Raw genomic sequence first — 26,920 nt, forward strand, 5'->3', positions numbered from 1 at the left:
CTTGTGCTTAGTGCCCGAGCCTGCCTACCCTGTGTCCGGCCCTGCTGCACAGAGTGCCGAGGGAGCCTCCCCTGGCCTCCTTGCTCTGACCCCTGCCTGCCTACCTCTCCCGTGGGCCCACCCGGTTTCCTGGCAGCCATGGTGGCTGGCATGCTCCTGCCGCTGGACCAGCTGCGGGCCATCTACGAGGTGCTCTTCCGAGAGGGTGTGATGGTGGCCAAGAAGGACCGGCGGCCTCGCAGCCTGCACCCCCATGTGCCTGGTGTCACCAACCTGCAGGTCATGCGCACCATGGCTTCCCTGCGGGCCCGGGGCCTGGTACGGGAGACTTTTGCCTGGCGTCACTTTTACTGGTACCTCACCAATGAGGGCATCGCCCACCTGCGCCAGTACCTGCACCTGCCGCCAGAGATCGTGCCTGCCTCTCTGCAGCGTGTGCGCCGCCCTGTCGCCATGGTGATGCCTGCACGCCGCAGCCCCCATGTGCAAGCCGTGCAGGGTCCCCTGGGTTCTCCACCCAAGAGGGGACTGCCGGCTGACGACCCTGCCCGAGAGCAGCAGCGGGTGTACCGCCGAAAGGAGCCTGAGGAGGGGGCACCCGAGACCCCTGTGGTGCCAGCTACCACCCTGGGGACCCAGGCCAGGCCAGGCCCGGAGCCTGCCCCAGCCACAGGTCAGCTGCATCCCGGCCCCAGCTCATGAGAGGCAGAAAGGGGGGTTCTGGCTGTTGGGACACCCCAGTTGCCTGGTGGCCAGGGGCAGGCAGCACGTGCACAGGCACTTTGCTCATCCAGCAGGTGGCGCTCTATCTGCCTGAGGGCGGGGTGGGCCGGTCCCTGGACCCCTGTGGCTCCTCCTCCTGGGTTGAGGAGTTTGGGTGGGTCAGCTGTGGAGGAGCCTGTGGGCTGATGCCAACCCATCCCCAGGCGCACCCTGGGTCTGGTTGAAGGGCCTGAGTGGGGGTGGAAGGGACAGCTGCTTAGCTCATCCCTGCCCCTCTCCCAGCGCTGCCTTCTGCATTGCCTCCTGTCACTCCTCTCCCCGTCCAGTGGCCTTTCTGTCACTCCTCTCCCTGTCCAGTGGCCTTTCTGCGTGGAGGCCCCTTTGCACAGAGGTAGGGGCATGCAGATGAGGTGCTGGCACAAGACAGTGTGGCCCAGGCAAACCGCTCCATCTCTCTGAGCCTGTAGTGGGATGATGCCTGCCCCAGGTGTTGGTGTGGCTCAGGCCACATGGAGCGTTGGGCATCACCAGCAACTGGGTGCTTGACCAGCCAGTGGGGCTGCTTTGGGTGGGATGAAGAGGAGAACAGACCTTGGTGGGTGCTGGGCCACTCTAGTAGGCCTCTTCCAGGTATAACCAAGTCCGGAATCCCAGGGCCACAGCAACCCACTCTGCCCTACCTCATCCCTGTACCAGCAGGACCCAGCTGGGCAGGTGTGTTACCATGCAGCCTGAAGCTCTCTCAGGTACTCTGGGAGCACCGTGCCCTCAGGGCAGCCCAGGTTCCCCAGCATAAGGCAGGCTTGGTTCCTAATCCCCTTCTGTGGCTTCCCATTGGGAAAGGAACTGTTCTCTTAGGGGTGGAGAGAGGCCTGTGCTAAGGCTAGCAGTGCGGGTAGGGGTCTGCCAGGGGAGTAGGGGGAGGGGACTCAGGTCCAGGTCCAAGCTGGGTGGGGCACAGCTGCTCGTATAGGGTGCCGAGTGGGTTCTCCAGTTCTGGCCAGCCTGGTCAGGGTTAGACCCATTAGGGCTTTGCTGTGGGAGCCCATCTGGGAGGGTCAGTGAGGTCAGGGGTGGAGGGCAGCTTCTGGCTCTCCTTATAGCCTTGGGCAAGTGATGTAGCCTCTCTAGCTCCTCTGTAAGCGAAGTGTCTCCCAGAAGGAAGCATGAGACAAAGATCACTTAGCTGGTTACTTGGTCAAGGCCCTGATCCCCACTGGTTGCCCCTGCCCACCCTCAGATTCTTGGCAGACAAACCCTCTCCCCACGCGGTATGGAGAGAGCCCCTCTCCTTGTCTGTCCTTCCTTGTCTGTGGCCAGGCAAGGCCAGCTGGGCAGCAGTTGGTAGCAAGGCCAGGAAGGGGGGTCTGGGTGTGGCCACAGCAGGCAGAACAGAGGGCACCCCCATCCCTGGGAGGTGACTCAGTCTTCCCAGCCACAGCCACCAGTGGCAGCTCAGAGTTTCCAACAGGAAATGAGCTCCAGTCCCAGGCTGAGTCAGGGCGGGCAAGCGGGACCCCTCTGTCCCCTCATCCTTGTAGGGTGGGTTCTGGGTGTGGCTTAGGGCCAGGCCTGGGCCCCAGGCCACGTCATTGGCAGGGTTCATTATGGCTCAACACACAGGCTGGAAAAGTTCTGAAGACACCAAAACATTGACTTCTAAGGGTTTTAAAAGTGACCAAGTAATGAGCTACACAGACTCTGTGCTCACCCCTGAGGGCCCCTCCAAGGCAGAAGGACTGGCAGGGGTCAAGGTCAAAAGCTTGTGGGAGAACTGCACTGGTCACCAAAATAGCCCAGTTAGGTAGGTTGCCTGTGTCCATCAGGGATGGGTTTTGTATGTGCATTCTATTTATATTTCAAATAGTAATGCTTTTCCTGGTTCAAAGTTCAGAATGGACAGAATTGTGTAGAGAAAAGATGCCCACTGAACTTTGCCAGAGACGTTTTCCACTTAGCAAGGGACCTTTTGTGGACTGCAGAGGACATACTTGGGCTCTGACTTCCCTGTGTGACCCTCCCTCCCCCCATTGTGAAGGAGACAGGGAGGTAGGCACAGATGGGCACAGAGCTGCCCAGCTCTTCACAGCTGCATAGCACACTGTTTGGAGGTGGGACCTGTGGGTCCAGCTAGCTTTTTATGGTGATCACCAGCTTTGCAAGTGGGTGGCTATAGACCTCTGGCAGGTTTTAATGTAGTTAGGGTGGGATTACATTTACATTTTGTCCTGTTCTGTAGCAGCTAGGTGTAAAGGGGTGTAGAGGGGAAGCTGAGCAGAGACAGGAGGTGTCATCCTGGCCCAGGCCAGGACCACAGTGCCTGGGACTGAGTTGGTTGTGGTGTCTCACAGAGGAAGGGGCCAGCTTTGGGAGCTGGTGGGACATGGGTGCTTCAGAGTGGGGCTGGGGGTTTGTCGAGGCTGTGCTTCCATGTGGCTTGTGGAATGCCACTGGGCATGTGGGTGCATGGAATGTGGGTGGGTTGGATGGCAGGGCTGGGCTGGTGGGGCCTGCAGAGGGAAGGGGAGGCTAGGGGGTGCTGGGTGGGGCCTGTGCAGTAGAGAAGACCAGTTTTGGGGGCAGGTGCTGAGGTCTCAGGGATTGCAGGCAAGCAGGTCCCTTGCACCCCCAGGCTAGTCTGCCTGGGCTGGTCAGACCCGTCTGTCTACACTGAGCTCTGGCTCCCTCACTGAGGGGTGGCCATGAGGAGGAGCCGCCAGTGGCTGGGCGGGGAGGCCAGGGTATGAGTGAGCCCTCCCTTTGCCTCCCACCCTTTCCCTCCTTCCTGCCTTGCCTTCCTCTCTGCTGCCTGAACAGCCTGGCCTGGCCCGGCCTGTGCTGGGCAACCATGGACAGGTACAGCATGGAAGAGCTGATTCAGCTGGGCCAAGGTAGGGCTAGGCAGGGCAGGGGTTATAGGGCCAGGGGCTGCGGGAGGAGAGAGGAAGGGATGGAGGCCTCCATGGGGCTGGCCCTTCCTAGTAGCCATGTGGGATCCCTGGTGGGATGGCTATATGCAGATCTGTCTCTACCTGGGACCCACAGACACCAGAGCCTATGGATGCAGGGATGGGCGTGGCTCCTCAGAGCTGCCCCAGGGCTGTGTTGTGTGAGTGTCCTAAAAGCCCTGGCCTCTGAGGCTGCCTACTCCTGCCTCTGGAAGCCAGGTCTCATGGGTCTGTTAGCCCACAGGCTCCTCTGAGGCCCCCTATAGCCAGGTTGGAGGAAAGGGCCAAAGACCCTGCCTACTGCTGGCCAGCTGCTACCCTGGCTCAGTCAGCCCCTGCTAGCTTGCCTTTGAGACAGTGGGTGTCCCCCTCTCCTTGTGGTGGCCTGAGCCAACCTAGCACCTGGCTGTCCACCATCTGAAATGATGATCTGAAATGATCATCTAAAAAGCAGGGGTCCTCAAACTTTTTAAACAGGGGGTCAGTTCACTGTCCCTCAGACTGTTGGAGAGCCGGACTGTGGGCCCCGAGACGAGTCTGCTGCTAAGCAGGACAGGCAGCGGTGGCAAAAAAACACTCGGCGGGCTAGATAAATGTCTTAGGCAGCCGCATGTGGCCCGCGGGCTGTAGTTTGAGGATGTCTGATCTAAAGCATGGGGCTACAGGGCAGGTGGCTTGGGTGGGCCTGGCCCTTGTGACCCCACCCCATTTGTGGCTTGCTGCCCAAAGAGGCCGGGCAGCCCTTGGACCTCATGGGGGTCCTGCCTGCTCCTCCTTTTACTGGGCCTGAGGTCTTCACCTGTGTGAGGCTCCACAGGGTTCACTCAGGGTTCCACTGTCCACCGAAGTGCCCCAAAGTGGCATGTCCCATGTCTGTCTGCTGGCCCCAAAGGGGTCCAGCCTAGCAGTCCCAGCTTCTGGGAGTAGAGGGCAGGATGTGCCCCCACATCCTGTTTCCCCAGGTGCATGGGGACCCAGCTCAACACAGGATGTGCTGGCTGGGCTGCTGGGCTTCTGGGTGGAGCCAGGACAATCTCCTTCTCTGGCCCAGCCCACCCACGACACCAGGAGGGGTTTGGGGTGGGAGGTGCAGCCCTGTGCTGTGGGGCAGGCTCTTGTTGTGGTGGCTGGGGCCCTGATTCTGCGCTCCCTGGGTCTCTGGCCAGCAGCGTGACCTTGGAGATGCCATCCTGTCCACCCTGGGGCCAGGTGTCATGTTGAGTGACCTGCGCTGAGACCTCTGGGAGAGAGGGTGGTGGTACCCCTTGTCCCAAGTGCTGTTTCTGAGAGCACTCCCACCATGGCCAGGGGACAGGCCAAGTGCCACTCTCCTTCAAGGGACAGGAGCCCGAGACCCTCACACTTTTCTCCCTGTGGTTGGAATCACCAGTGGGTGCCTGGGGGTGTGGGGTGGTGCCACCCAGCCTGATCCAACTCCAGGAGACCGTGGAACCTGGGTGCCCTCACTCTGCACGTCATGTTCTAAGTCTGGGCCAGTGACGGAGCCTGCTCACCCTCTTCGGATATTTATATCCCCCCTGGGCCCCTGCCCATGGCTCCCCTCCCCCACCTGCTGCTGCTGACAGCTGCTCTGCTGCACCCTCCTCCCACCCGCCACCGCCGCTGCCGGTTCGCTGCCTCCGCAGGGCTGTGACCCCCACACCCCTCGCCCACTCCCTGTTGGCCCTGTGGCTCCTGTTGCTGTCCCCAATGAAGATCGTGCCTGGTAGGTGGGGCAGCCTTTGAGAGTCTTGTGAGAGCCCAGCTGGGGTCAGGGGACAGAGGACTGGGGCACCGGTGGTTGGAGGCCCGGGCTTTGTTCCTCCGCCTTGCACCTTGTCTGCTTCCCAGGACCTCCCCCAGCCCCCCTCAGACTTTGTCTGAGGTCCCACATGGAGGGGGAACCTGTGAGGCAGGCGCATGTCTTTGAATGTGGTGGGATCAGCTGCTGGCCTGGGCTGGGGGTACCAGGGCACTGGTGTTGCCTGGCAGCTGTCCCCAGAGGGCACTCTTGGAGATAGAATGGGGTGCTTGGGCCCTCCTTCTGGTGGGGTCATCTAGGGGGAGGATGGGCGGGAAGATCTGTGCTGAGGCCCCCAGGCTGAGCTGGGGGGCTGCGGCTGGCCCGTCGTCCTGCAGGCCCCTCCTCCTGGCGGGTGTGGCCGTAGGTAGGCAGGGGTTAAGGCTGTACCTAACCTTGAGCTTGCAGTTCTGCGCAGGGACAGCTGAGCTGGGCTGCGGTTGGGAACGAGGGTGGGGAGGTGCTGGGAGGGTGGGAGGGAGGAGGCAAGGAGGGCGGGCGAGAGCCCAGTTGGTGCGGCGGCCAGTTTTCCTGGTCCCCAAGCTGCTGTAGCTGAAGGCGGTCTGGCTGTCAGGGCAGGCTCTGGTCCCCTGGGCTCCCCCCACGCCCTCCGCACAGGGAAGGGGCTGTTCAGCCTCAGAGTAGCCGGCTCCTGGCACATGAAGGGGAATGCTGGCAGCTCTGGGTGGTGGCCATGGAGCCGTCTGGCAGCCTCTTTCCCTCCCTGGTTGTTGTGGGCCATGTTGTCACCCTGGCCGCCGTGTGGCACTGGTGCAGGGGGCGTCAGCAGGCACAGGACAAGCAAGGTAAGCACTGCTTGCAGCTACCACCTCAACCACTGTCACTGGCCACCGCCCCTGCCTGGGAGCTGAGGGCGGGGCAGAGGCAGATGGGCCGCCTCCCTCCCACCCCTCCTGTTTCCTTGCACCACCCTCTTCCTGTCCCTGGGCTAAACACCAGGGGGCAAGTGTTTGTGAAAGCTGGATTAGCCTCCTCCCCGCACCCTGCTTTTGAAGACCCTGCCTGCTTCTCAGGGCGGGGCTCTTCGTCTGTGCCTGGCCTGGAGTCTGTTCTGGGCAGGTGGGTGGAAGGGGAGGCTAGGGTGGTCCAGGAGCCTCCCCTTCTGAAGGGAGGTCACTCCCAGCTGCAGCAGCAGGGACAGGTGAGCCCAGGTGACTGTCCTGGGCAGGACTGAGTGGTGGTGGGGGGGCGTATTGTGTGGAGCTGCACAGAGGGGAGGCCAGAGTGTGTGCCCTCAAGTATAGCTAGGACCAGCCATGGGGCGGACAGCTGGGCTTGTGCTCTGCCCTCCCAGCTCAAAGTCACCAGCTCCTAGGTCATTGCCCTGCAGAGGACAGGGTGGAGCTCCGGAGATCGGGCAGTTCTACAGCTGGGCTTCTGGCCAGAGGGACTGCCCTAGTGCGGACACGGGCTGCACCTAGGACAGGGACTTGCCTGCAGGGGAAGGGGCAGGGGGGACACTAGCCAGCGCTGCCCCCTAGTGGGCCTGCCCAGTCACCACCACCTGTGCTGGATCCCCTGGGCTCTGGGCTGCGAGGCGTGGCCTGGGGGCTCTTGGGAGCAGCTGGTGACTCAGTGGCAGGGATGGGAAGTTACTAAAACACATGGGCCGAGGGCTGAGGCCTTCCTCCCCCTCAGATTGATCTGTTTGAGGACCAGTCACTGCCCTTCTCTTTATCAGCCCACCTCTGTCTCTGCTCCATGTGGAGAAATGGGTCCCCTACAGCCATACTCACTGCCCCCACCTGGTGGCCCCAGGCTTTGAGGCCCAGGCTCTGTTCTTGGCTGTTTTCTGCTCACTGCACCATCCCCCACCTTCCTCCTCCCACATCCTTAGACGTCAGTCCTGGGGAGCTCCCCTCCCAGGGAGCCTGGACCCTAGGCAACCCCCAGGCTGCTTTGTCCCGGGGCAGCCTCCTGCGCCTCTCCAAGGCTGAGCGGCTTCCTGGTCTGTGTTGGGCGGGGCTGCCTGTGTCTGGGGCAGGTTCTCCAGGCCTGGGCCTCCCTCCCTCCATGGTGGGCGGGGGATGTGGAGAGCTGACTGGCAGCTTTGCGGCCTCAGCCTAGCTGCTCAGGCTGGAAGCAGAGCCACTTTGCTTCCTAAGTGACCCTGGGCCACCCTGCCAGTGTCTGTGGCAGGGATGTGGGGGGTGGGCAGCGCCTTCACCTTGCACAGAGAGGTCCTGTTGGAGCGGCCGTGCTGGCTGGATGGGGGCTGCGAGCGGGCCCGCAGGGGCTACCTCTACCGGCAGCTGTGCTGCGTAGGTGGGTGCAGCCCATGGGTTGGTGGCGCTGGACAGGCTCTGGCTCTCACTTGGGAGGGAATGGGTCTCTGCTGGAAACTGTTGCCTAGCCTGGGATGGGGGTGGTACCTGGCCCAGGTGCAGCCCCGCCTCCGCCTCCAGCCCGGAAGCACCTGGGGAATGAGGCCTGGTTATGTCCTGGCCCACCAGTGTGTCTCTTGGGGAGGGGGAGGGCCAGTGCCCCTCCCCCAGCTGCTCCGTGCCAACCTAGGCTTTGGCCTTGGTCTCTAGCCAGGCATTTGCAGGACGCAAGGGAGGGTAGGAGGGAGGCAGGCGCTAAGGCCAACCGGATTCCATCCTAGTCTTGGGCGTTTCCCTCCCAGGGCCACCTTCACTCGCTGTGGGCCTCAAGCTTTAGTTTCCACATCTATAAAAAAGGTGGGGGAGGCTGTAGCTCAAAGGAGTAGAGCGCCAGCCCCATATACCAGAGGTGGCGGGTTCAAACCCAGCCCCAACCAAAATCTGCAAAAAAAAAAAAAAAAAAGTGAAGGAGGCTCCTTCTCTTCAGAGGGCCGTGGGCAGCTGCCTGGACAGAATGGGAGTCAGATTGCAGGAGCAGCAGTGCTGGGGGTGTCAGAGAGGTAGGAAGGCGAGGCAAGGTGTGCAGCAGCCTTTGAGAAGGGGACATGGCCTGTCAGTAACATTTGCCTATCAGTTACTAGGTCTGAAAGGGATGGACTGGGGAGGGAAGATGGAGCTGGGCTTGGGGAGGTGGGACCCCAGCCCTGCCCAAGCAACATCCTTGGAGTCTGGAGAAAGGGCTTGGCTGTGGCCTGGGGCACCCCACAGGCCTCTCAGATCTTAGGCCCAGGTTCCTTCAGGTTGGAGCAGTTCCTAGAGTCTCCTACCCACATTCCCAGGAGTCTGCAGAGTTTTCCCCTTGGCAGAATGGCAGCTCCCTCTGGCACGGTAGCCATCTCCTGTCACTGCTGGGTCCCCTGGAGAGGCGGGTAGGCTTCTACTGCTCCAACCCTGGGAGCCAGGCGGGCATGAGCATGAGGTGTTCTGGGGCACATTTTCCTGGGAATAGTGGCTAAAGTGGGGTGAGATTTGAGGGGGGATGAACTGGTGTCTGGTAGGGGTTGGGTGACTGGGCTGCCCAGGGCACAGAGCAAGACGGTCCTCCAGGCATGTCAGGCCAGGCTTAGAGTCCAGGCTTGTGAAAGGGGAATCTTCAGAGGTGGGGTAGCACAGCCCTGAGGGCTGGCTGTGCACTGAGGCGTGGGATGAAGCCTTAATCACCTCTCTGGCTTGAGCACTCTCCACCCCTGGGACTTTGGGCGCCCTCTCATGGCCAGCAGGAGCAGTAGGGGTGGGATGGGACCAGAGGCAGAGGCTTGGAGGCACTGGGGGTGGGTCTTCAGCAGCCCACAGCTGGATCACATCAAGCCTGATACACAGCCTGGAAAATTCTTGTGGTTCAGGGTGGTGCATTCTTTCCTATGGTGGTCGGGCGAGTTGGGCAGTCCCAGATGTTGGCCATTGGCCACAGACCTGAGGGAGCCAGAGGCCCCACCAGGGCTGGCCCATCAGTCACTGGTGCCCTTTGCCCAGGTCTTCCACTTTTACAGCCCTGAGCAGCTGTTATCTACAAGCCCCACCCGACTGCAGGCAGCCCCCACGTCCTGCCCCAGGTGTGGCTTCCTTTCCAGTGAGTCATGGTGCTTGGGCCCCCCTGACTCACTGGCTGCCTCCACCCCCCCACCTGGGGAAGTGCCCTTGCAGCTCTGCTCCCACTGCAGTTCAGCCTCTGTGAGTCAGCGCTCAGCTATGTGCCCCTGCCCCAGGCCTGCTGCTGGTTCTGCTGGGCTTGGGGTGGGCTGGAAATCAGGTCCTATTCCAGGGTGCGCCTGGTGGGTAGCTGGGAGGGGCCAGGCCTGGTTGCAGGAGGTGCCTGGCAGGAGTAGGGCTGCAGGGTGGGGCCTGGTTCCATAGGCAGTTTAGTTGTGTTGTACTAGTTCAGGAAATCCCTTGTGAAGTCGGACCCCAGAGGGAGGGTGGATAGGCTGAAGGGGTAGCCCAGACTGCAGCCTGGGAGTGTTCTCTGCAGAGAGGTGTGGCCTTGGAGCCTGGCCCCAGCCATGGTCAGACACCGGTCCTGAGAAGAGTCTTCTGGGTGGCAGTGGGGTTGGCGTGTGTTCTTGTGCGCTCCTGGCTTCTGGCACCAGTCTGTGCCAGGTGCTCCTGTCTTCCCAGGTGCCATCCCTGTGGTGGCTGTGGTGGGCTTGCTGAGTGAGGAAACCACCGGTTCCTGTTTCTGGCAGCTGAGGGTGTGGCTGTGGGGGAGGAGCTGCCTTCCTCCTTCCCGCTGGGACACTCCTCTCTGGCAGCAGGGTGGGGCTCCGGGGCGGGGCAGCTGCCGGCTGGGGCAAACGGGGCACACGGCAGGCGGGGAGCTTCCACAGACTCTGAGCTGGCTGTGTGAGGGGTCACCCCGTGCAGCCACCAGCCTTCAGCTCCCTGTGTGCCACTCGGGGCAGCCCAGCACTGAAGGTTGAGGGACAGGGCCGCAGAGGGGCAGGGCAGCACCATGTCTCAGCATCAGCTCCGTGTGCCTGAGCCCGAGGGCCTGGGTCGCAAGAGGACCAGCTCTGAGGACAACCTCTACCTGGCTGTGCTCAGAGCCTCAGAGGGCAAAAAAGGTAGTAGGGCAGGGGGCAAGAAAGTCAGCGGGCATTCCCTGCGTTGTAGGGCGGGCCTCCGTGGCTGTAGCCGCTTCCTGTGGCAGGAAGCCTTGGCACCAGGGGGGTGGGGGAAGTTGGCCACCCTTGCCTAGCACGGATCGGGCTGCCCGGCATCCACAAGGCTGGCAAGGGTGTTTGTGGCTCATTGGTAGGCCCAGGTCAGGAGAAGTGCTCTCCATGCCCTGGAGAAGGCCCACTGCCTTGTCAGGACATAGCTTCCCCCAGATATCCTGTCTGAACCAGGGCCCTGGCTCAGTCGTGCCTTTGCCATTACCTTAGGGGCATTATATGCTGGAGCAAGCCAGGACTTGTCTGCTGGACCCTTTTCCTCTCTGCAGGGAGACAGTGGGGGGATTGAGCAATGAGCTCCCACCTGAACCAGGGCTGGGCTGGGCTGGCCGGGCACTGGGATCTCTGCTGTTCTGACAGGACTGCAGGCCAAGGGGAGGGCTCGGTTACTGTGTAATCTTTGGGAGGCTTTGGGGACCTCCTCAGCCTCCATTGGGCTAGCCAGTCCTCTGTGTCTGCACAATGGTCACCTCTGGGGGCCTCTTTGGGCTTCTCCTAGGCCCTGGGTGAACTGTCCTTGTCTTCTCCAGATGAGCGGGACCGTGTGCAGAAGAAAACCTTCACCAAGTGGGTCAACAAGCACCTCATCAAGGTGAGCAGCATGTGCCTGGGAGCTGTGGGCATGGGAGGAGGCGGCTGTGGGTGGGGCAGGCTCACCTTTCATCTCTGAAACCTGTCGTTTCTGTCCTCTCTCCTCTCCATGCTCGCTCCCGTCTCTTTCCTCCTCTTACTTTTCCTGGTCTCTCCTGACCTCTCCATAGCACTGGAGGGCAGAGGTAGGTGCCTCCTTAGGGCCATGCTCCATGCCCCAAGGGACTCAGACCCCACCTCTTCCTCTCTGAGTTCAGTGCCCAGCTCTGGGCTCTGGCCTCCAGGGCCTGTTGGTGGCTGAGGGGATCTATGGCCAGCCCAGCTCCTGCTGTCCCCACAGGCCCAGAGGCATATCAGTGACCTGTACGAAGACCTCCGAGATGGCCACAACCTCATCTCCTTGCTGGAGGTCCTCTCGGGGGACAGTCTGGTATGTGTGCCCCTCTTCTCTTCTACCTGGACTGCCCTGCCTATCTTCCCTCCTTGGGACCTGTTCCGACTGCCCATCCTATATCCAGCTCATTCCTTCCTGCCTTTTCTGCCCCCACTGTGCCTTCCTGTCCAGAGTGTCAGGGCATTGCAGCTGAGGGCCCAGCCTGGGAGTGGCCATGACCCCTGTGCCTTGGGCCACTCTGGCTCTCCTGCCCTCCACTCCAGAGCCCTAACACAGTAACCTCATGCTCTGCTCTGCTTTGGTTTCTCTGCTGCTTGGACTCTGATCCTTGACCTCTGCTCTTTACCCCTTGCCCTGCTCTGGCTGGGCAGCCGAGGGAGCGGGACGTAATCAGGAGCTTGCGCCTGGTGAGTGGTTGTGTATGCTGGCCGTGGCAGCACGTGGGCTCCCCGAGACCGTGGAGCCCAGCTCACCTGGGGCCAACAGCCGCACCTGGCCCTTGAGGGGGGCAGATGGCTATGTACCAGGCTATCTGCGTGCTGCCTAGGGTTGGGCCTGGGACCCACCAGTAGCTGCTGTGGCTACAGCAGCGGGTAGGAGGAACTCCCCCCCCAAACCACCACTGCCCTCCACCTGAAATTTCCTGACTATGTCTCCTCCAACCATCCTTCCTTCCTATCCACAGTTTGTGTTGCTGGACTTCCCAATACCTTCCTGGGCCTAGCCTGGCCCCTGGGCTGGCGTCCTTTGCCCAGCTGGGAGAGGGTGTGCTGGGGAAGACCCTTGTCTTACTTGCTATAGTTGCCTTGGGAACTATAGCAAGGGGTGGGCCCTGGAACTGCAGTTGCTGTGTGGACACTGACCATGCCACACCTCCTCTCACAGCCCCGAGAGAAGGGGAGGATGCGCTTCCACAAGCTGCAGAACGTCCAGATTGCCCTGGATTACCTCCGACACCGCCAGGTAAGGCTGCCCACCTGACCCCAGGCCTCTCACCAAGCCAGGTTAGCCCTGTGGGGCACAGCTGAGAGCTGCTCATTTATAGGTAAAGTTGGTGAACATCAGGAATGATGACATTGCTGACGGCAACCCCAAGCTGACTCTCGGCCTGATCTGGACGATTATTCTGCACTTCCAGGTAGAATAGTCACACTTGAGAATCTCCAGGTTGTGGGGGGCTACCTGGCTGCTGGGCTGGCCTATGGTGCCCTGGGTGCAGTAGCACCTGGGAGCGGTCCTGCCAGCCCTGCCTCTGAGCTCGCTTCGTGGCCTGTGGGCCTCGGCCTCCCTCCAAGGCCTATTATGCGCCCTCTGGCCCTGGCTGGGCAGGGCCTGTAGAGCCTCCCCATGCAGGAATGTGCTCACTGCTGCCTGCCTGGGGAACCTTCTGGAGCTCCATAGGCTGCACCAGCTGACTCACCCGAAGCTTGTTCTGGCCACACAGGAAGCCACAAATCTGAGAGCTGGGCAGGCAGAGCATGGCTGGCACGGTAGCTGAGTCACATAGGCAGGCAGGCTGCCGGGCCCACGTGCCATGCACAGCCCCCAGGGGTTCACCCCCACAAACAGAGAGGGGCTTTCCTAGGTTTGAGCATTTTGGGCCAGCACTAAGGGTCTGCACCTGCTCTTCTTGCACCCAGTCTCTACCACCTGTGTGGGTACAGGATACACCTAAGCCTCCTTAGCCAAAGGGAGCCCAGGGCACCTGCCACGGAGGGCCTGGGGCTCAGCCTTACTGGCTGGCTGGAGTGGCCTGGGCTTGTGGTCCTAGTGGCTCCCAGGGGGGCCCTGGCCTGTGTGGTCCAGTTGGGGTGCTAAGCCACCTGCCCTTATGCAAGTGGTTGTGGGTGCTGGCCAGGCCAGCAGCCCAGGCTGACGCACCACCTCCCACCATGTGGGGCAGATCTCTGACATCCAGGTGAGTGGGCAGTCAGAGGACATGACAGCCAAGGAGAAGCTGCTGCTCTGGTCTCAGCGGATGGTGGAAGGCTACCAGGGCCTGCGCTGTGACAACTTTACTTCCAGCTGGCGTGATGGCCGCCTCTTCAACGCTATCATCCATCGGCACAAGTATGTGGTACTGGAGACTGGGGAGGCTGTGGGCCAGGCACCCCAGGACACCTCAGCTGGGCAACTTCAGACAAGTCAGGGCGGGGAGGGTGAGTGCCAGACGCCTCTGGGTAGTGTATACCAGCAGGGCTTAGCCCCACCCTGGCACCTAGCCCCACCAGCAGGCCCTTCTGAAGCACCCCTGCCTCCTTGAGGCCACAGGCCCTACTTCTCACAGCCACAAGTAACTGCGCCATGTGGACAGCTCAGAAGGGTCCTGGCTCAGTACACTGGGCCTGTGCCATGTCTGCTGCAGGCACCTGGGCTCCTGGGGTGGGGACAGTGAGGTTTGTTTGGGTCTGTTACAGCATGCAAATCTGGGGCATCGGTGGAGTGGGAGTGCATTGTTCAGGGGGAGTGTAGGCTGGGCCTGTGGTTGCTGGGGTGTGGAGGATACTGCCTGCAACCCTGCTGCATGGGCCTGCTGCCCCATCCCACCCTACCCACCCATCATTCTGCAGGCCCATGCTCATTGACATGAATAAGGTATACCGGCAGAGCAACCTAGAGAACCTGGACCAGGCCTTCTCCGTGGCAGAGCGGGACCTGGGAGTGACAAGGCTCTTGGACCCAGAGGGTGCGTGCCTCTAACCCTTCCCTGCCTGCCCACCCCCACCCCCGACTGAGGGACTAGAGACTCCTCTGACCCGCCCTGTCCCACAGATGTGGATGTGCCTCAGCCCGACGAGAAGTCCATCATCACCTACGTCTCATCCCTGTATGATGCCATGCCCCGTGTGCCGGACGCACAGGACGGGGTGCGGGCCAATGTGAGTAGTGGGCCTGGAGGCAGGTGGGCCTCATGCCTGGGTGGCCGCTGATGGATGCTTGTGCATGGTCTCACAGGAGCTACAGCTGCGCTGGCAGGAGTACCGGGAGCTGGTGATGCTGTTGCTGCAGTGGATCCGGCACCACATTGCAGCCTTTGAGGAGCGAAAGTTCCCCTCCAGCTTCGAGGAGATTGAGGTGGGTGGGCGATGGCACCAGGATCCTCCTTGCCCTGGGGCGAGGTGTGGTGCTGACACCCCTGTGCCCACAGATCTTGTGGTGCCAGTTCTTAAAGTTTAAGGAGACGGAGCTTCCCGCCAAGGAGGCAGATAAGAACCGGTCTAAGGGTGTCTTCCAGTCTCTGGAGGTGAGGAGTGCCCCCAAGGGAGGTCAAGGGTATCCCCTAGCAAGGTCAGGGATGTCCTGGGGGGCTGTTTTGGGTCTGGTGGTTTGGGGGGCCGGAAGGCCCAGCTCCCTACCCCTGGCAATCTTAAGCCTGAGCTCAGCCCTGCCCACAGGCTGCAGTGCAAGCCGGCCAGCTCAAGGTACCCCCTGGCTACCACCCATTGGATGTTGAGAAGGAGTGGGGCCGGCTGCACGTGGCCATCCTGGAGAGGGAGAAGCAGCTCCGCAGCGAGTTTGAGAGGTGGGCGGGGTGGGGGAGGCTGAGGGTGGGGCCCTGTGGTAGCCGGGAGCCACCCGAGGGTGAGTCACTGCCTGGAGAGGAAACCCCCCTAGGCCGGGAACTGAGCTCCTGCTAACCTGAGGGTCAGAAGCCTGGAGCAGGAGGGGAGCTGAGCTCTGTGGCCAGGGAGGGTGGTGGCTGACCCGGCTGACAAGTGGGTCCCTGGGTGCCTTGGGTTACAGGCTGGAGTGCCTTCAGCGCATAGTGAGCAAGTTGCAGATGGAGGCTGGACTCTGTGAGGAGCAGCTGAACCAGGCCGACGCCCTGCTACAGTCGGTGAGGGGGTGGGGAGGGGCAGGGACTGGGAGGGAGGGAGGCTGGAGGGAGGCTGGGAGCCACAGCCTGCAGCCTGCCACCCCCAGCCAGGCAGGGCAGGCTCTGGGGAAGCCTGCCTGGCACCTCCCTCTTGGTGTGCAGCCAACTCTTAACCACACGCTTTGGGGAGAGTTGACTTCTGGGCACCAAGCATGATGCCGAGAGGCTGCCCAGCCTCTGCCAGGCCTTTTCCAGCACAGTGGCTGCTGGGGCTGATAGGGAGGGGTTGATGGGGAGGGACCTATACCCTCTGCTGCTGAGTACTCTTGGGAACCCAGAGGTATGGGGCCGTGTGGCCTGGCAGGAGTTTGTTGGAGGAGGAAGGAATCCACAGACATGGCTGCAAGGTGCCTTGGTCCTTGGACTTAGCACAGTTCTTTTGGACTTGATCTCAATTCCATAGACAGCTAGCAATCCTTGAGAAAGTTAGCGGGTAGATTTAGCCAGTAGTTCGTGTCAGAGAGATGGGTGTAGGGTAACAGGAGGGCAGGGCAAGTGCAGGGATCTGGGGGCAGTGAGTCAACTGAGGCCTAGGTCTTGGGCTAGGCAAGTGGGCAAGGTTAGCTGCCTTGGCTGAGGTTCTTGTGAGGTCAGAAGGTCGGTCAGCTGGGCTCTGACTCACAGATGACCACCTTGTAGGATGTCCGGCTGCTGACTGCAGGTAAAGTGCCACAGCGAGCAGGGGAGGTAGAACGGGACCTGGACAAGGCAGACAGCATGATCCGGCTGCTGTTCAATGATGTGCAGACGCTCAAGGACGGACGGCACCCACAGGGAGAGCAGATGTACCGCAGGTGGGGCCCTTTTCGCCACTCCCTGGGCCTCCTGGGTACAGGCAGCCTGGGGTGTGGCTGATGCCCTCCCCGCCTCTGCCTCAGGGTGTACCGCCTGCACGAGCGCCTGGTGGCCATCCGCACTGAGTACAACCTCCGGCTGAAGGCAGGCGTGACTGCCCCTGTGGCCCAGGTGACCCAGGTGACTCTGCAGAGTGTGCAGAGGCGCCCTGAGCTCGAGGACTCTACCCTGCGCTACCTGCAGGACTTGCTGGCGTGGGTGGAGGAGAACCAGCGCCGGGTGGATGGTGCTGAGTGGGGAGTGGACCTGCCCAGTGTGGAGGCGCAGCTGGGTGGCCACCGTGGTCTGCACCAATCCATCGAGGAATTCCGGGCCAAGATTGAGCGGGCGCGGAGTGACGAGGCAAGTGACGCCCATGGGGTGAGCAGTGGGTGGGAGGCTGCGCCCAGGCCACCATGGGCCTGACCCCTCTCGTCTCTTGCAGGTCCAGCTTTCCCCTGCCACCCGGGCCGCCTACCGTGACTGCCTGGGCCGGCTGGACCTGCATTACGCCAAGTTGCTGGTGAGTGGCAGCTGGTAGGGTGAGGGGCAAGGAGGCTACAGCCTGCTGACCTGGCCCTGCCCACCCACAGAACTCCTCCAAGGCCCGCCTCAGGTCCCTGGAAAGCCTGCACAACTTTGTGGTGGCTGCCACCAAGGAGCTGATGTGGCTGAGCGAGAAGGAAGAGGAGGAGGTGGGCTTCGACTGGAGCGAGCGCAACACCAACATGGCCGCCAAGAAGGAGAGCTACTCGGTGAGCCACCTGCGCTGCCCTGTGCCCGCCCCGCTGTGCCAAGGGTGGTCCCCCATGGGTGGGAATAGCTGATAGCTGCTCAGGTGCAGCTCCCGGCTCCTCAAATCGAGTTCACTGGGAGACTGACAGGTCCCGGCACAGCCTGGCCCATCTCTGAGACCCTTTGCCCTCGTACCAGGCCCTGATGCGTGAGCTGGAGCTGAAGGAAAAGAAGATCAAGGACATCCAGAACACCGCCGACCGGCTGCTGCGGGACGACCACCCTGCTCGGCCCACAGTGGAGGTAGGAACAGGGCCATGGGGACCCCTGGGCCCTGGGGGCAGGACGGGACCTTATGGGCCTTGCCATCTTGCAGTCCTTTCAGGCCGCCCTGCAGACCCAGTGGAGCTGGATGCTGCAGCTGTGTTGCTGCATCGAGGCTCATCTGAAGGAGAACACTGCCTACTTCCAGGTGAGGACAGGGGTCGGCCCAGGAGCTCAGCTGCAGCCTTGGAGGGCTCCCTGGCCCCTGTGGCAGATGTGTGGGCCTGACCAGCAGCCTCTTGTGTGTCCAGACAGTGACAGCCACTTCTTGCACTCTGTCTAACTGGGCCTGGGGCTCTGTTGCCCTCGCCTCTTAGGCCTGTGCCAGGTAGCCCTGGCCTGGAGCTCTTGGTCCGGACAGTCTGGCATGACCCCTCCTGCCCCCTAGTTCTTCTCAGATGTGCGGGAAGCTGAGGAGCAGCTGCAGAAGCTGCAGGACACGCTGCGCAGGAAGTACAGCTGTGATCGCTCCATCACCGTCACCCGGCTCGAGGACCTACTGCAGGACGTCCAGGTGAGGCAGGGGTCTGGGCAGGGCTTGGGGAGGCACAGTCGGGGCATAAGGGCCACTGAGCAGGGGAGATGTATAGGGAGCTGGCTGGCTGGAGGTGGCATGAGCCCCACCTATGGAGCCCACAGAGCAAACTGAGGCTAAAGCCTGCTGCTGTTGCCCATCCGCTCGCCTTAGGTGAGTGTACCAGTGCTATGGCCTGCAGCAGGCTTAGTCTGTCGACACCGAGAGCCAAGTGGCTGCTGGGCAGTGCCCTGGGTGTCTGCAGGGGAGGGGTGATGAATCAACCCGAGGGCAGATCACACTCAGTGGGGATTGATGGAGAAAAGAAGGGATGAGACTGAGACATTGGATGGGTTGATGCAGTCAGTAAGGGCTGGGAGAGGGTAGGAGAGGTGTGGGCAGCTCCAGGTAGATATGACTCAGCCTCTACAGCCCTTCGTAAATTTTGCTCTGTATAGAGGGGTTGGATAGGTGCCACCCCAAGGGAGATAGAGGGGAGAGGACACTGTAGGGGATGGCATGGAGCCAGGCCACACCCCTGTCCTGGAAGACATGGTGGGTGGCTGGGGGCACAGGAGGGCACCTGGGGGTGCAGGAGGGTACCCAGTCCTGGTCAGGAAAGGAGAGTGGGTAGAGTCAACTGGACCTGCTGACTCCTGTACCCCCCTCCCCCTGGGAGCACCAGGAAGGCTCAACAATCTGGTCCCTGTGGGCTCTCATGGCCCTCACACGGACATACCTGTGTCTGGACGCTGGCCTGTTGACCTGAGCTGCCCTTCCCCCACAGGATGAGAAGGAGCAGTTGAATGAGTACAAAGGCCACCTCTCAGGCCTGGCCAAGCGAGCCAAGGCCATCGTGCAGCTGAAGCCCCGCAACCCAGCCCACCCCGTGCGGGGCCGTGTGCCCCTGCTGGCTGTGTGTGACTACAAGCAGGTGGAGGTGCGGGCTGGGCCAGGGCTACCATGGGAGGGGTGTGGCCAGGCAGGGCACAGTGTGGCCACATGGTCACAGATTCTGACCATCCCAGGTGACCGTGCATAAGGGTGACGAGTGCCAGCTGGTAGGCCCTGCACAGCCGTCCCACTGGAAGGTGCTTAGCAGCTCTGGCAGTGAGGCTGCTGTGCCTTCTGTGTGCTTCTTTGTGCCCCCACCCAACCAAGAGGCCCAGGAGGCTATCAGTAGGTAAGTGGCCTGGGGTCCAGCAGTTGGAAGGGATGAGTGGCAGGTAGGCCCCAGATATCCTGACTGTGTCCTGACATGCCAGGCTAGAGGCACAGCACCAGGCCGTTGTTGTACTGTGGCACCAGCTGCATGTGGACATGAGGAGCCTACTGGCATGGCAGAACCTCAGCCGTGACACGCAGCTCATCCGCTCCTGGTCTCTTGCCACGGTACGACTGCCTGTGGCCATGGGTTCTGGGTGGGAGAGGGGTGTTGGTGTCCTGCGCGCACCAGCCTACTGTTCCCTGTGCTCAGCCACTGTGCTGTCCACAGTTCCGCATGCTGAAGCCAGAAGAACAGCGCCAAGCCCTACGCAGCCTGGAGCTGCACTACCAGGCCTTCCTGCGGGATAGCCAGGATGCTGGTGGCTTCGGGCCTGAGGATCGGCTGATAGCTGAGCGCGAGTATGCCTCCTGTAGCCAACACTACCAGCAGCTGCTGCAGAGCCTAGAGCAGGGTATGTGATGGACAGGGCCTTGCTGGGCGGGAGGGCCAGTGATGCGCTGGGCACCGAGTGATGGGGATGTGCCTCCAGGTGAGCAGGAAGAGTCTCGCTGTCAGCGCTGCATCTCGGAGCTCAAGAACATCCGGCTGCAGCTGGAGGCCTGGGAGACACGTACTGTGCACCGTCTGCGGTTGCCACTAGATAAAGAGCCAGCGCGGGAGTGTGCCCAGCGCATCACCGAGCAGCAGGCAGGCGCCATCCCCACCCCGTCTCTGTCCCTTGCCAGCCCCACCTCCCTCCTGGGTTTTCGAAGTATGCAGTGCTGGGCCCAGGGGTCACTACTGCCTTGCTTGGTCTCTGCAGAAAGCACAAGCTGAGCTGGAGGGGCTGGGCAAGGGGGTCACCCAGCTCTCTGTTGAGGCTGAGAAGATCTTCACCCTGCCTAAGCCATCACCAGCTGCCCCCACTCTGCGCTCGGAGCTAGAGCTGACCCTGGGCAAGCTGGAGCAGGTGCGCAGCCTGTCTGCCATCTACCTGGAGAAGTGAGTGCATCTGCCTTCTGGGGCTGGTTGGGCTCTGGTGAGCACTGTGGCTGCAGAATTTCTGAGCAGAGGAAGGAAGGGACCAAGGGGACAAAGGCAGCTAAGTTGGGAACTGTTGAGGGATCTGGATGGGAGATGGCCACAGAGACAGCAGGTGGCAAGAGTTCAAGTCCTGACATGTTTCAGAGATGGTCCCTTAGGGCTTACTAATGATTGGATGGAGTGTGAGAGAGAGGGAAGAGGACATGGGAGCTGTTCCCTGAGGTCAGGGACTAAGGGTGCCAAGACCTGGGGATCCTAACCCATGAGAACTTGGGGACAGCCAGGGCAGGCAGGAGCTGGAGTGGGGCTCAGGGAGGGAACAGTAAGGAGGTGCCCATGAGGGAAGGGAACACCAAAGAGGTGCCACACCAGCCCCCAGCATTGGGAGTCCTGGAGGGAGAGGGCTGTGAGGTTCCAAGCAGGGCATAGGCAGCCTCAATAAAGGGGGCTTCTTGGTAGAAGGTGAGTACAGAGCAGTAGGTGGGAGTAGAAAAAGTGGGTGAGATGCTGGGGGGTGGGGGGGGCGGTCAGAGGCCCTTAGTGCCCTGAGGTAGGTCTGTCTGGGCACCTTCCCTAGTATCTCCCAGGGCTTTCCCTTCTCCTGCCTGCTCCTACTCCCAGCTGCAGAGCCTCTTATGCCCTTTGCTGTTTATTTCACAGTTCTTCAGAGGCACAAAGAGTGCCTCCATGTGGACCTACTTTCCGTAGAGTAGTGAGAAGTCTCCCTCCACCTGGTCTCTTGTCTGTCTTCTTCCTGACTTGCTCCTCCAGGGCCTCTGGCATTTATTTTTAATGTATTATTTTTTAAGCTCCTAATATCTTGCAAATGGTACATCCACCCTTTACCCACAAATACTAACCAACGTTTGAGAGAAATGGTGCTATTGGGTACAATTGCCATTCCTGCCTGAGTTCGCCCTCACTCAGTCTTGGGCTGGGAGGCTGACAAGTGCACCCCAGGCTCTGTGGGTGTTGGGATGCTGGGCACCCAGCCAGTGGGTTCCACCTGCCTCAGGGCCTTGGAGTCTGCAGTTCTAGCCACATGACTTGCCTCCTGGTCTTCGGGCTGGAGTTTAAGTGTCTCCATGTCCCAGAGGCTCCCAACCACCTTCTCCTGGTGTCTATTTCTTTCCCTGAAGCTTATGAACACAGGGGTCCCCAAACCCTGGGGTTTGTCTAGGCATGCAGTGTGCGCGGGGCACCTGGGCTATGCTCAGGCCCCTTCTAGCCAGGTCTGAGCCACTCTCTCCTCCAGGCTCAAGACCATCAGCCTGGTCATCCGCAGCACACAGGGGGCAGAGGAGGTGCTCAAGGCCTACGAGGAGCAACTCAAGGAGGCCCAGGCTGTGCCCGCCACCCCCTCAGAGCTCGAGGCCACTAAGGCTTCACTGAAGGTACCATTACAGGGCTGGCACCTCACCAGGGATGGGGGGACAGCAGGGCCCAGCTGAAACGGCACCCTCCCCTCCGGTCCTTAACAGAAGCTACGGGCCCAGGCAGAGGCACAGCAGCCTGTGTTTGATGCTGTGCGGGATGAGCTGCGGGGTGCACAGGAGGTGGGTGAGCGGCTGCAGCAGCAGCACAGCGAGCGGGATGTGGAGGTGGAACGCTGGCGGGAGCGGGTCACCCAGCTGGTGGAGCGCTGGCAGGCTGTGCTAGCCCAGATCGAGGTGCGGCAGCGCGAGCTTGAACAGCTGGGCCGTCAGTTGCGCTACTACCGTGAGAGCGCGGACCCGCTGGGCACCTGGCTGCAGGATGCCCGTCAGCGGCAAGAGCAGATCCAGGCCATGCCACTGGCTGATAGCCGGGCTGTGCGGGAGCAGCTGCGGCAAGAGAAGGTGGGCCTGGGTCGCTGGGTCAGGGTGGTGGGGCACACTCCGGGGCCACTGTGCTGACCGCCCTGCCCCACAGGCCCTCTTGGAGGAGATCGAGCGACACGGTGAGAAGGTTGAGGAGTGTCAGAGGTTCGCGAAGCAGTACATCAATGCCATCAAGGTGAGCCCACCTTCTGACACGCTGCCTGAAGCCTATGTTCTGGGATGCTTGCTGGGTAGGTGGGCCTAGGACTCTGGTGCTCCTGAGCCTAGGCCACACCGGGAAGTCTGTGTATCAGTGTGCAGGCTGGGCATGGGCAATGGGGGACAGAGCTGGTAGCTGACCATGGTGTGTGTCTATAGGACTATGAGCTCCAGCTGGTCACGTACAAGGTACAGCTTGAACCAGTAGCCTCTCCAGCCAAGAAGCCCAAGGTCCAGTCTGGGTCAGAGAGTGTCATCCAGGAGGTAGGTTAGCAGTGGGCTGAGCCTGGCCCAGGTGAAAGGCTGGGTGGGCCTTGTTGGGGTATGGTTCTCAGCAGGGCTGACCCTGGCTGTACCTTCCACCCCCAGTATGTGGACCTGCGCACTCGCTACAGTGAGCTGACCACGCTCACGAGCCAGTACATCAAGTTCATCAGCGAGACACTGCGGCGCATGGAGGAGGAGGAGGTATGGTCAGGTCTGGTGGGGCTGGGGAGGCGGGAGACCATTGTACACTTGCCCACAAGTGTGGCTGGAGGGGCCGCCTGAAAGCAGTTACTGCAGCTCCTCACTCACCTGCCCCTGGCATGGCCCATCCCAGCTGACCTCACCTGTGGCCTGTATCCCCTTGGCCTGGAGCTATGCTGCTATTCCTGTAGTGGCTGGCACCTCCTCCTCTGTTGATGCGTCCTCCTCCTGCGTCCCACTGGCTCTTGTGTCATTCTTCCCAGGGATTCTGTGTCGGTCTCCACACTCAGCCCTTTGCTCTGGGAAGAATTGGCGGGGCATTAGGTCATGGCAGCCAGAGAGGGGTGCCCACCTGGCCAGTTCGTTCCTGCCTCCCAGCTGTCCTGTGGTTTGGGCTTCCTGTGGGCCTGTCTCCTCTCTGCTTAGAGCTGTTGGCTAAAGAGTTCTCTTCTGAGCTGGCTCTGGTCTGTACTGCTGTCCCCACTCTGGCTGTGCCACCCCTCTGGGCTTCAGGAATGGCCCACGACTGGGGAGAGGGGCCATGAGGTGGGAGCCAGGCCCACCAGTGTCCAGCAGAGCTCAGGCAGGGCTGTGCGGAAGGTGCAGCTCGCAGACACCGTGAGCCTCCTGCTTTGCCCTGGCACTCTCTCCCTGTGTCCGTCGCCTGTCTGCAGGAAGAGGGGAGGCCTCCTTCCCCAGGCGGGTGAGCACGGTGGGCCAGCTGTGCACTACCTAAGTGCCCTGGGCGGGTGCACGCTGTCTCCTAGGCTGAGGCCATCCGCCAGTCTCATCCCCTACATCACACATGCCTGAGCAGCCGTGGCAGTGCTGTGTCCTGTGAACACCTGGCACCTGCCCGGTGCTCATGCTCTCTCTGGTTCTCTTCCTCTCTCTGCCGCGGCCGCAGAGGCTGGCTGAGCAGCAGCGGGCAGAGGAGCGGGAGCGGCTGGCTGAGGTGGAGGCTGCACTGGAGAAGCAGAGGCAGCTGGCTGAGGCCCACGCCAAGGCAAAGGCACAGGCAGAGCAGGAGGCTCAGGAGCTACAGCAGCGCATGCAGGAGGAGGCGGTGCGGCGTGAGGAGGCAGCAGTGGATGCACAGCAGCAGAAGCGCAGTATCCAAGAGGAGCTGCAGCATGTGCGGCAGAGCTCAGAGGCAGAGATCCAGGCCAAGGCCCGGCAGGTAGAGGCAGCTGAGCGCAGCCGGCTGCGCATCGAGGAGGAGATCCGTGTGGTGCGCCTGCAGCTGGAGGCCACTGAGCGCCAGCGCAGCGGGGCCGAGGGGGAGCTGCAGGCACTGCGGGCACGGGCCGAGGAGGCAGAGGCTCAGAAGCGGCAGGCTCAGGAGGAGGCAGAGCGTTTGCGGAAGCAGGTGCAGGACGAGAGCCAGCGGAAGCGGCAGGCAGAGGTGGAGCTGGCCCTGCGCGTGAAAGCGGAGGCTGAGGCGGCTCGAGAGAAGCAGCGGGCCTTGCAGGCACTGGAGGAGCTGCGGCTGCAGGCGGAGGAGGCGGACCGGCGGCTACGACAGGCTGAGGCAGAGCGGGCACGCCAGGTGCAGGTGGCCCTGGAGACGGCCCAGCGGAGCGCTGAGGTGGAGCTGCAGAGCAAGCGTGCCTCCTTCGCGGAGAAGACAGCCCAGCTGGAGCGCACGCTGCAGGAGGAGCACGTGACGGTGGCGCAGCTGCGGGAGGAGACTGAGCGGCTGGCGCAGCAGCAGGCCGAGGCTGAGCGTGCCCGGGAGGAGGCGGAGCGAGAGCTGGAGCGCTGGCAGCTGAAGGCCAACGAGGCGTTGCGGCTGCGGCTGCAGGCAGAGGAGGTTGCACAGCAAAAGACCCTGGCACAGGCTGAGGCAGAGAAGCAGAAGGAGGAAGCAGAGCGTGAGGCACGGCGGCGCGGCAAGGCGGAGGAGCAGGCTGTGCGCCAGCGAGAGCTGGCCGAGCAGGAGCTGGAGAAACAGCGGCAGCTGGCAGAGGGCACCGCGCAGCAGAGACTGGCCGCAGAGCAGGAGCTGATCCGGCTGCGGGCTGAGACGGAACAGGGGGAGCAGCAGCGGCAGTTGTTGGAGGAGGAACTGACCCGGTTGCAGCGTGAGGTGGCTGCAGCCACACAGAAGCGCCAGGAGCTGGAGGCTGAGCTAGCCAAGGTGCGGGCTGAGATGGAGGTGCTACTGGCCAGCAAGGCGCGGGCGGAGGAGGAGTCCCGCTCCACCAGTGAGAAGTCCAAGCAGAGACTAGAGGCTGAGGCCAGTCGTTTCCGGGAGCTGGCGGAGGAGGCTGCTCGTCTGCGCGCCCTAGCGGAGGAAGCCAAGCGGCAGCGGCAGCTGGCTGAGGAGGACGCAACCAGGCAGCGGGCAGAGGCAGAGCGAGTGCTTGCTGAGAAGCTGGCTGCCATCAGCGAGGCCACTCGGCTTAAGACAGAGGCGGAGATCGCGCTCAAGGAGAAGGAGGCAGAGAACGAGCGCCTGCGGCGGCTGGCAGAAGATGAGGCCTTCCAGCGGCGGCGGCTGGAGGAGCAAGCGGCGCAGCACAAGGCTGACATTGAGGAGCGCCTGGCCCAGCTGCGCAAGGCCTCAGAAAGCGAGCTGGAGCGGCAGAAGGGACTGGTCGAGGACACGCTGCGGCAACGGCGGCAGGTGGAGGAAGAGATCCTGGCACTGAAAGCCAGCTTTGAGAAGGCAGCTGCTGGCAAGGCGGAGCTGGAGCTGGAGCTGGGGCGTATCCGCAGCAACGCAGAGGACACACTGCGCAGCAAGGAGCAGGCCGAGCTGGAGGCCACCCGGCAGCGGCAGTTGGCAGCCGAGGAGGAACAGCGGCGCCGCGAAGCTGAGGAACGTGTGCAGAAGAGCCTAGCAGCTGAGGAGGAGGCCGCACGGCAGCGCAGGGCTGCGCTGGAGGAAGTTGAGCGGCTCAAAGCGAAGGTGGAGGAGGCACGGAGGCTGCGTGAGCGAGCAGAGCAGGAGTCGGCTCGGCAGCTGCAGCTGGCCCAGGAAGCTGCCCAGAAGCGACTGCAGGCAGAAGAGAAGGCACATGCCTTTGCGGTGCAGCAGAAGGAGGAGGAGCTGCAGCAGACGCTGCAGCAGGAGCAGAGCATGCTGGAGCGGCTGCGCTGCGAGGCTGAGGCTGCCCGGCGAGCTGCTGAGGAGGCAGAGGCAGCTCGGGAGCAGGCTGAGCGCGAGGTGGCGCAGTCCCGGCGGCAGGTGGAAGACGCTGAGCGGCAGAAGCAGTTGGCAGAGGAGCAGGCCCAGGCCCAGGCCCAGGCGCAGGCAGCTGCAGAGAAGCTGCGCAAGGAGGCTGAGCAGGAGGCTGCGCGGCGGGCACAGGCAGAGCAGGCAGCGTTACGGCAGAAGCAAGCAGCTGATGCAGAGATGGAGAAGCACAAAAAGTTTGCAGAGCAGACGCTGCGACAGAAGGCGCAGGTGGAGCAGGAGCTGACGACACTGCGACTGCAGCTGGAGGAGACCGACCACCAGAAGCACCTCCTGGATGAGGAGCTGCAGCGGCTGAAGGCAGAGGCCACAGAGGCTACCCGCCAGCGCAGCCAGGTGGAGGAGGAGCTCTTCTCCTTGCGTGTGCAGATGGAAGAGCTGGGCAAGCTCAAGGCTCGAATTGAGGCAGAGAACCGTGCACTCATCCTGCGTGATAAGGATAACACACAGCGTTTCTTGCAAGAGGAGGCTGAAAAGATGAAGCAGGTGGCAGAGGAGGCTGCACGGCTGAGTGTGGCAGCCCAGGAGGCTGCACGACTGCGGCAGCTGGCGGAGGAAGACCTGGCACAGCAGCGGACCCTGGCTGAGAAGATGCTCAAGGAAAAGATGCAGGCAGTACAGGAGGCCACGCGGCTTAAGGCCGAGGCCGAGTTGCTGCAGCAACAAAAGGAGCTTGCGCAGGAGCAGGCCCGGCGGCTGCAAGAGGACAAGGAGCAGATGGCACAGCAGCTGGAGCAGGAGACACAGGGTTTCCAGCGGACACTAGAGGCAGAGCGGCAACGGCAGCTGGAGATGAGTGCTGAGGCCGAGCGCCTCAAGCTGCGCGTGGCAGAGATGAGCCGGGCCCAAGCCCGTGCAGAGGAGGATGCCCAGCGCTTCCGGAAGCAGGCGGAGGAGATTGGTGAGAAGCTGCACCGCACAGAACTCGCCACGCAGGAGAAGGTGACACTGGTGCAGACGCTTGAGATTCAACGGCAGCAGAGTGACCGGGATGCTGAGCGCCTGCGGGAGGCCATTGCTGAACTAGAGCGTGAGAAGGAGAAGCTCAAGCAGGAGGCCAAACTGCTGCAGCTCAAGTCTGAGGAGGTACTGGCCCTCTCTCCATGCAGTGGGTGGGCCTGGGGATCTACCCTGGGGTGGGGTGGCAGGTGCTCCCGGGCAGT

General features: G+C 62.1%; 1 protein-coding gene across 7 annotated transcripts in view; it reads left to right on the forward strand.

The window, feature by feature from the left end:
• PLEC (plectin) overlaps positions 1-26,920 on the forward strand; it is a 56,994-nt gene that overhangs the window by 22,760 nt on the left and 7,314 nt on the right. For 3 of the 7 annotated variants that reach the window (XM_023508338.1, XM_012813072.2, XM_012813073.2), the window contains exons 2-31: positions 11,080-11,141; positions 11,481-11,570; positions 12,420-12,497; positions 12,580-12,672; positions 13,438-13,604; positions 14,105-14,220; positions 14,307-14,413; positions 14,490-14,609; positions 14,683-14,778; positions 14,930-15,057; positions 15,279-15,372; positions 16,051-16,205; positions 16,290-16,608; positions 16,691-16,768; positions 16,839-17,000; positions 17,179-17,283; positions 17,357-17,452; positions 17,693-17,818; positions 18,606-18,758; positions 18,847-19,001; positions 19,084-19,210; positions 19,314-19,497; positions 19,576-19,733; positions 19,849-20,027; positions 21,325-21,463; positions 21,551-21,907; positions 21,981-22,064; positions 22,247-22,351; positions 22,457-22,555; positions 23,463-26,843. In XM_023508338.1, coding sequence (XP_023364106.1) covers positions 11,080-11,141; positions 11,481-11,570; positions 12,420-12,497; positions 12,580-12,672; positions 13,438-13,604; positions 14,105-14,220; positions 14,307-14,413; positions 14,490-14,609; positions 14,683-14,778; positions 14,930-15,057; positions 15,279-15,372; positions 16,051-16,205; positions 16,290-16,608; positions 16,691-16,768; positions 16,839-17,000; positions 17,179-17,283; positions 17,357-17,452; positions 17,693-17,818; positions 18,606-18,758; positions 18,847-19,001; positions 19,084-19,210; positions 19,314-19,497; positions 19,576-19,733; positions 19,849-20,027; positions 21,325-21,463; positions 21,551-21,907; positions 21,981-22,064; positions 22,247-22,351; positions 22,457-22,555; positions 23,463-26,843 — 7,313 coding nt within the window. Of the gene's footprint in view, positions 1-138; positions 674-6,120; positions 6,279-7,610; positions 7,759-10,252; positions 10,439-11,079; positions 11,142-11,480; positions 11,571-12,419; positions 12,498-12,579; positions 12,673-13,437; positions 13,605-14,104; positions 14,221-14,306; positions 14,414-14,489; positions 14,610-14,682; positions 14,779-14,929; positions 15,058-15,278; positions 15,373-16,050; positions 16,206-16,289; positions 16,609-16,690; positions 16,769-16,838; positions 17,001-17,178; positions 17,284-17,356; positions 17,453-17,692; positions 17,819-18,605; positions 18,759-18,846; positions 19,002-19,083; positions 19,211-19,313; positions 19,498-19,575; positions 19,734-19,848; positions 20,028-21,324; positions 21,464-21,550; positions 21,908-21,980; positions 22,065-22,246; positions 22,352-22,456; positions 22,556-23,462; positions 26,844-26,920 lie in introns of those variants that run through there. The other 4 variants (XM_003802297.3, XM_023508340.1, XM_023508339.1 and 1 more) reach the window with 4 other exon arrangements.

Source organism: Otolemur garnettii, unplaced genomic scaffold, assembly GCF_000181295.1.
Source record: "Otolemur garnettii isolate 467f Iridium unplaced genomic scaffold, OtoGar3 scaffold00245, whole genome shotgun sequence".
Classification (NCBI taxonomy): Eukaryota; Metazoa; Chordata; class Mammalia; order Primates; family Galagidae; genus Otolemur; species Otolemur garnettii.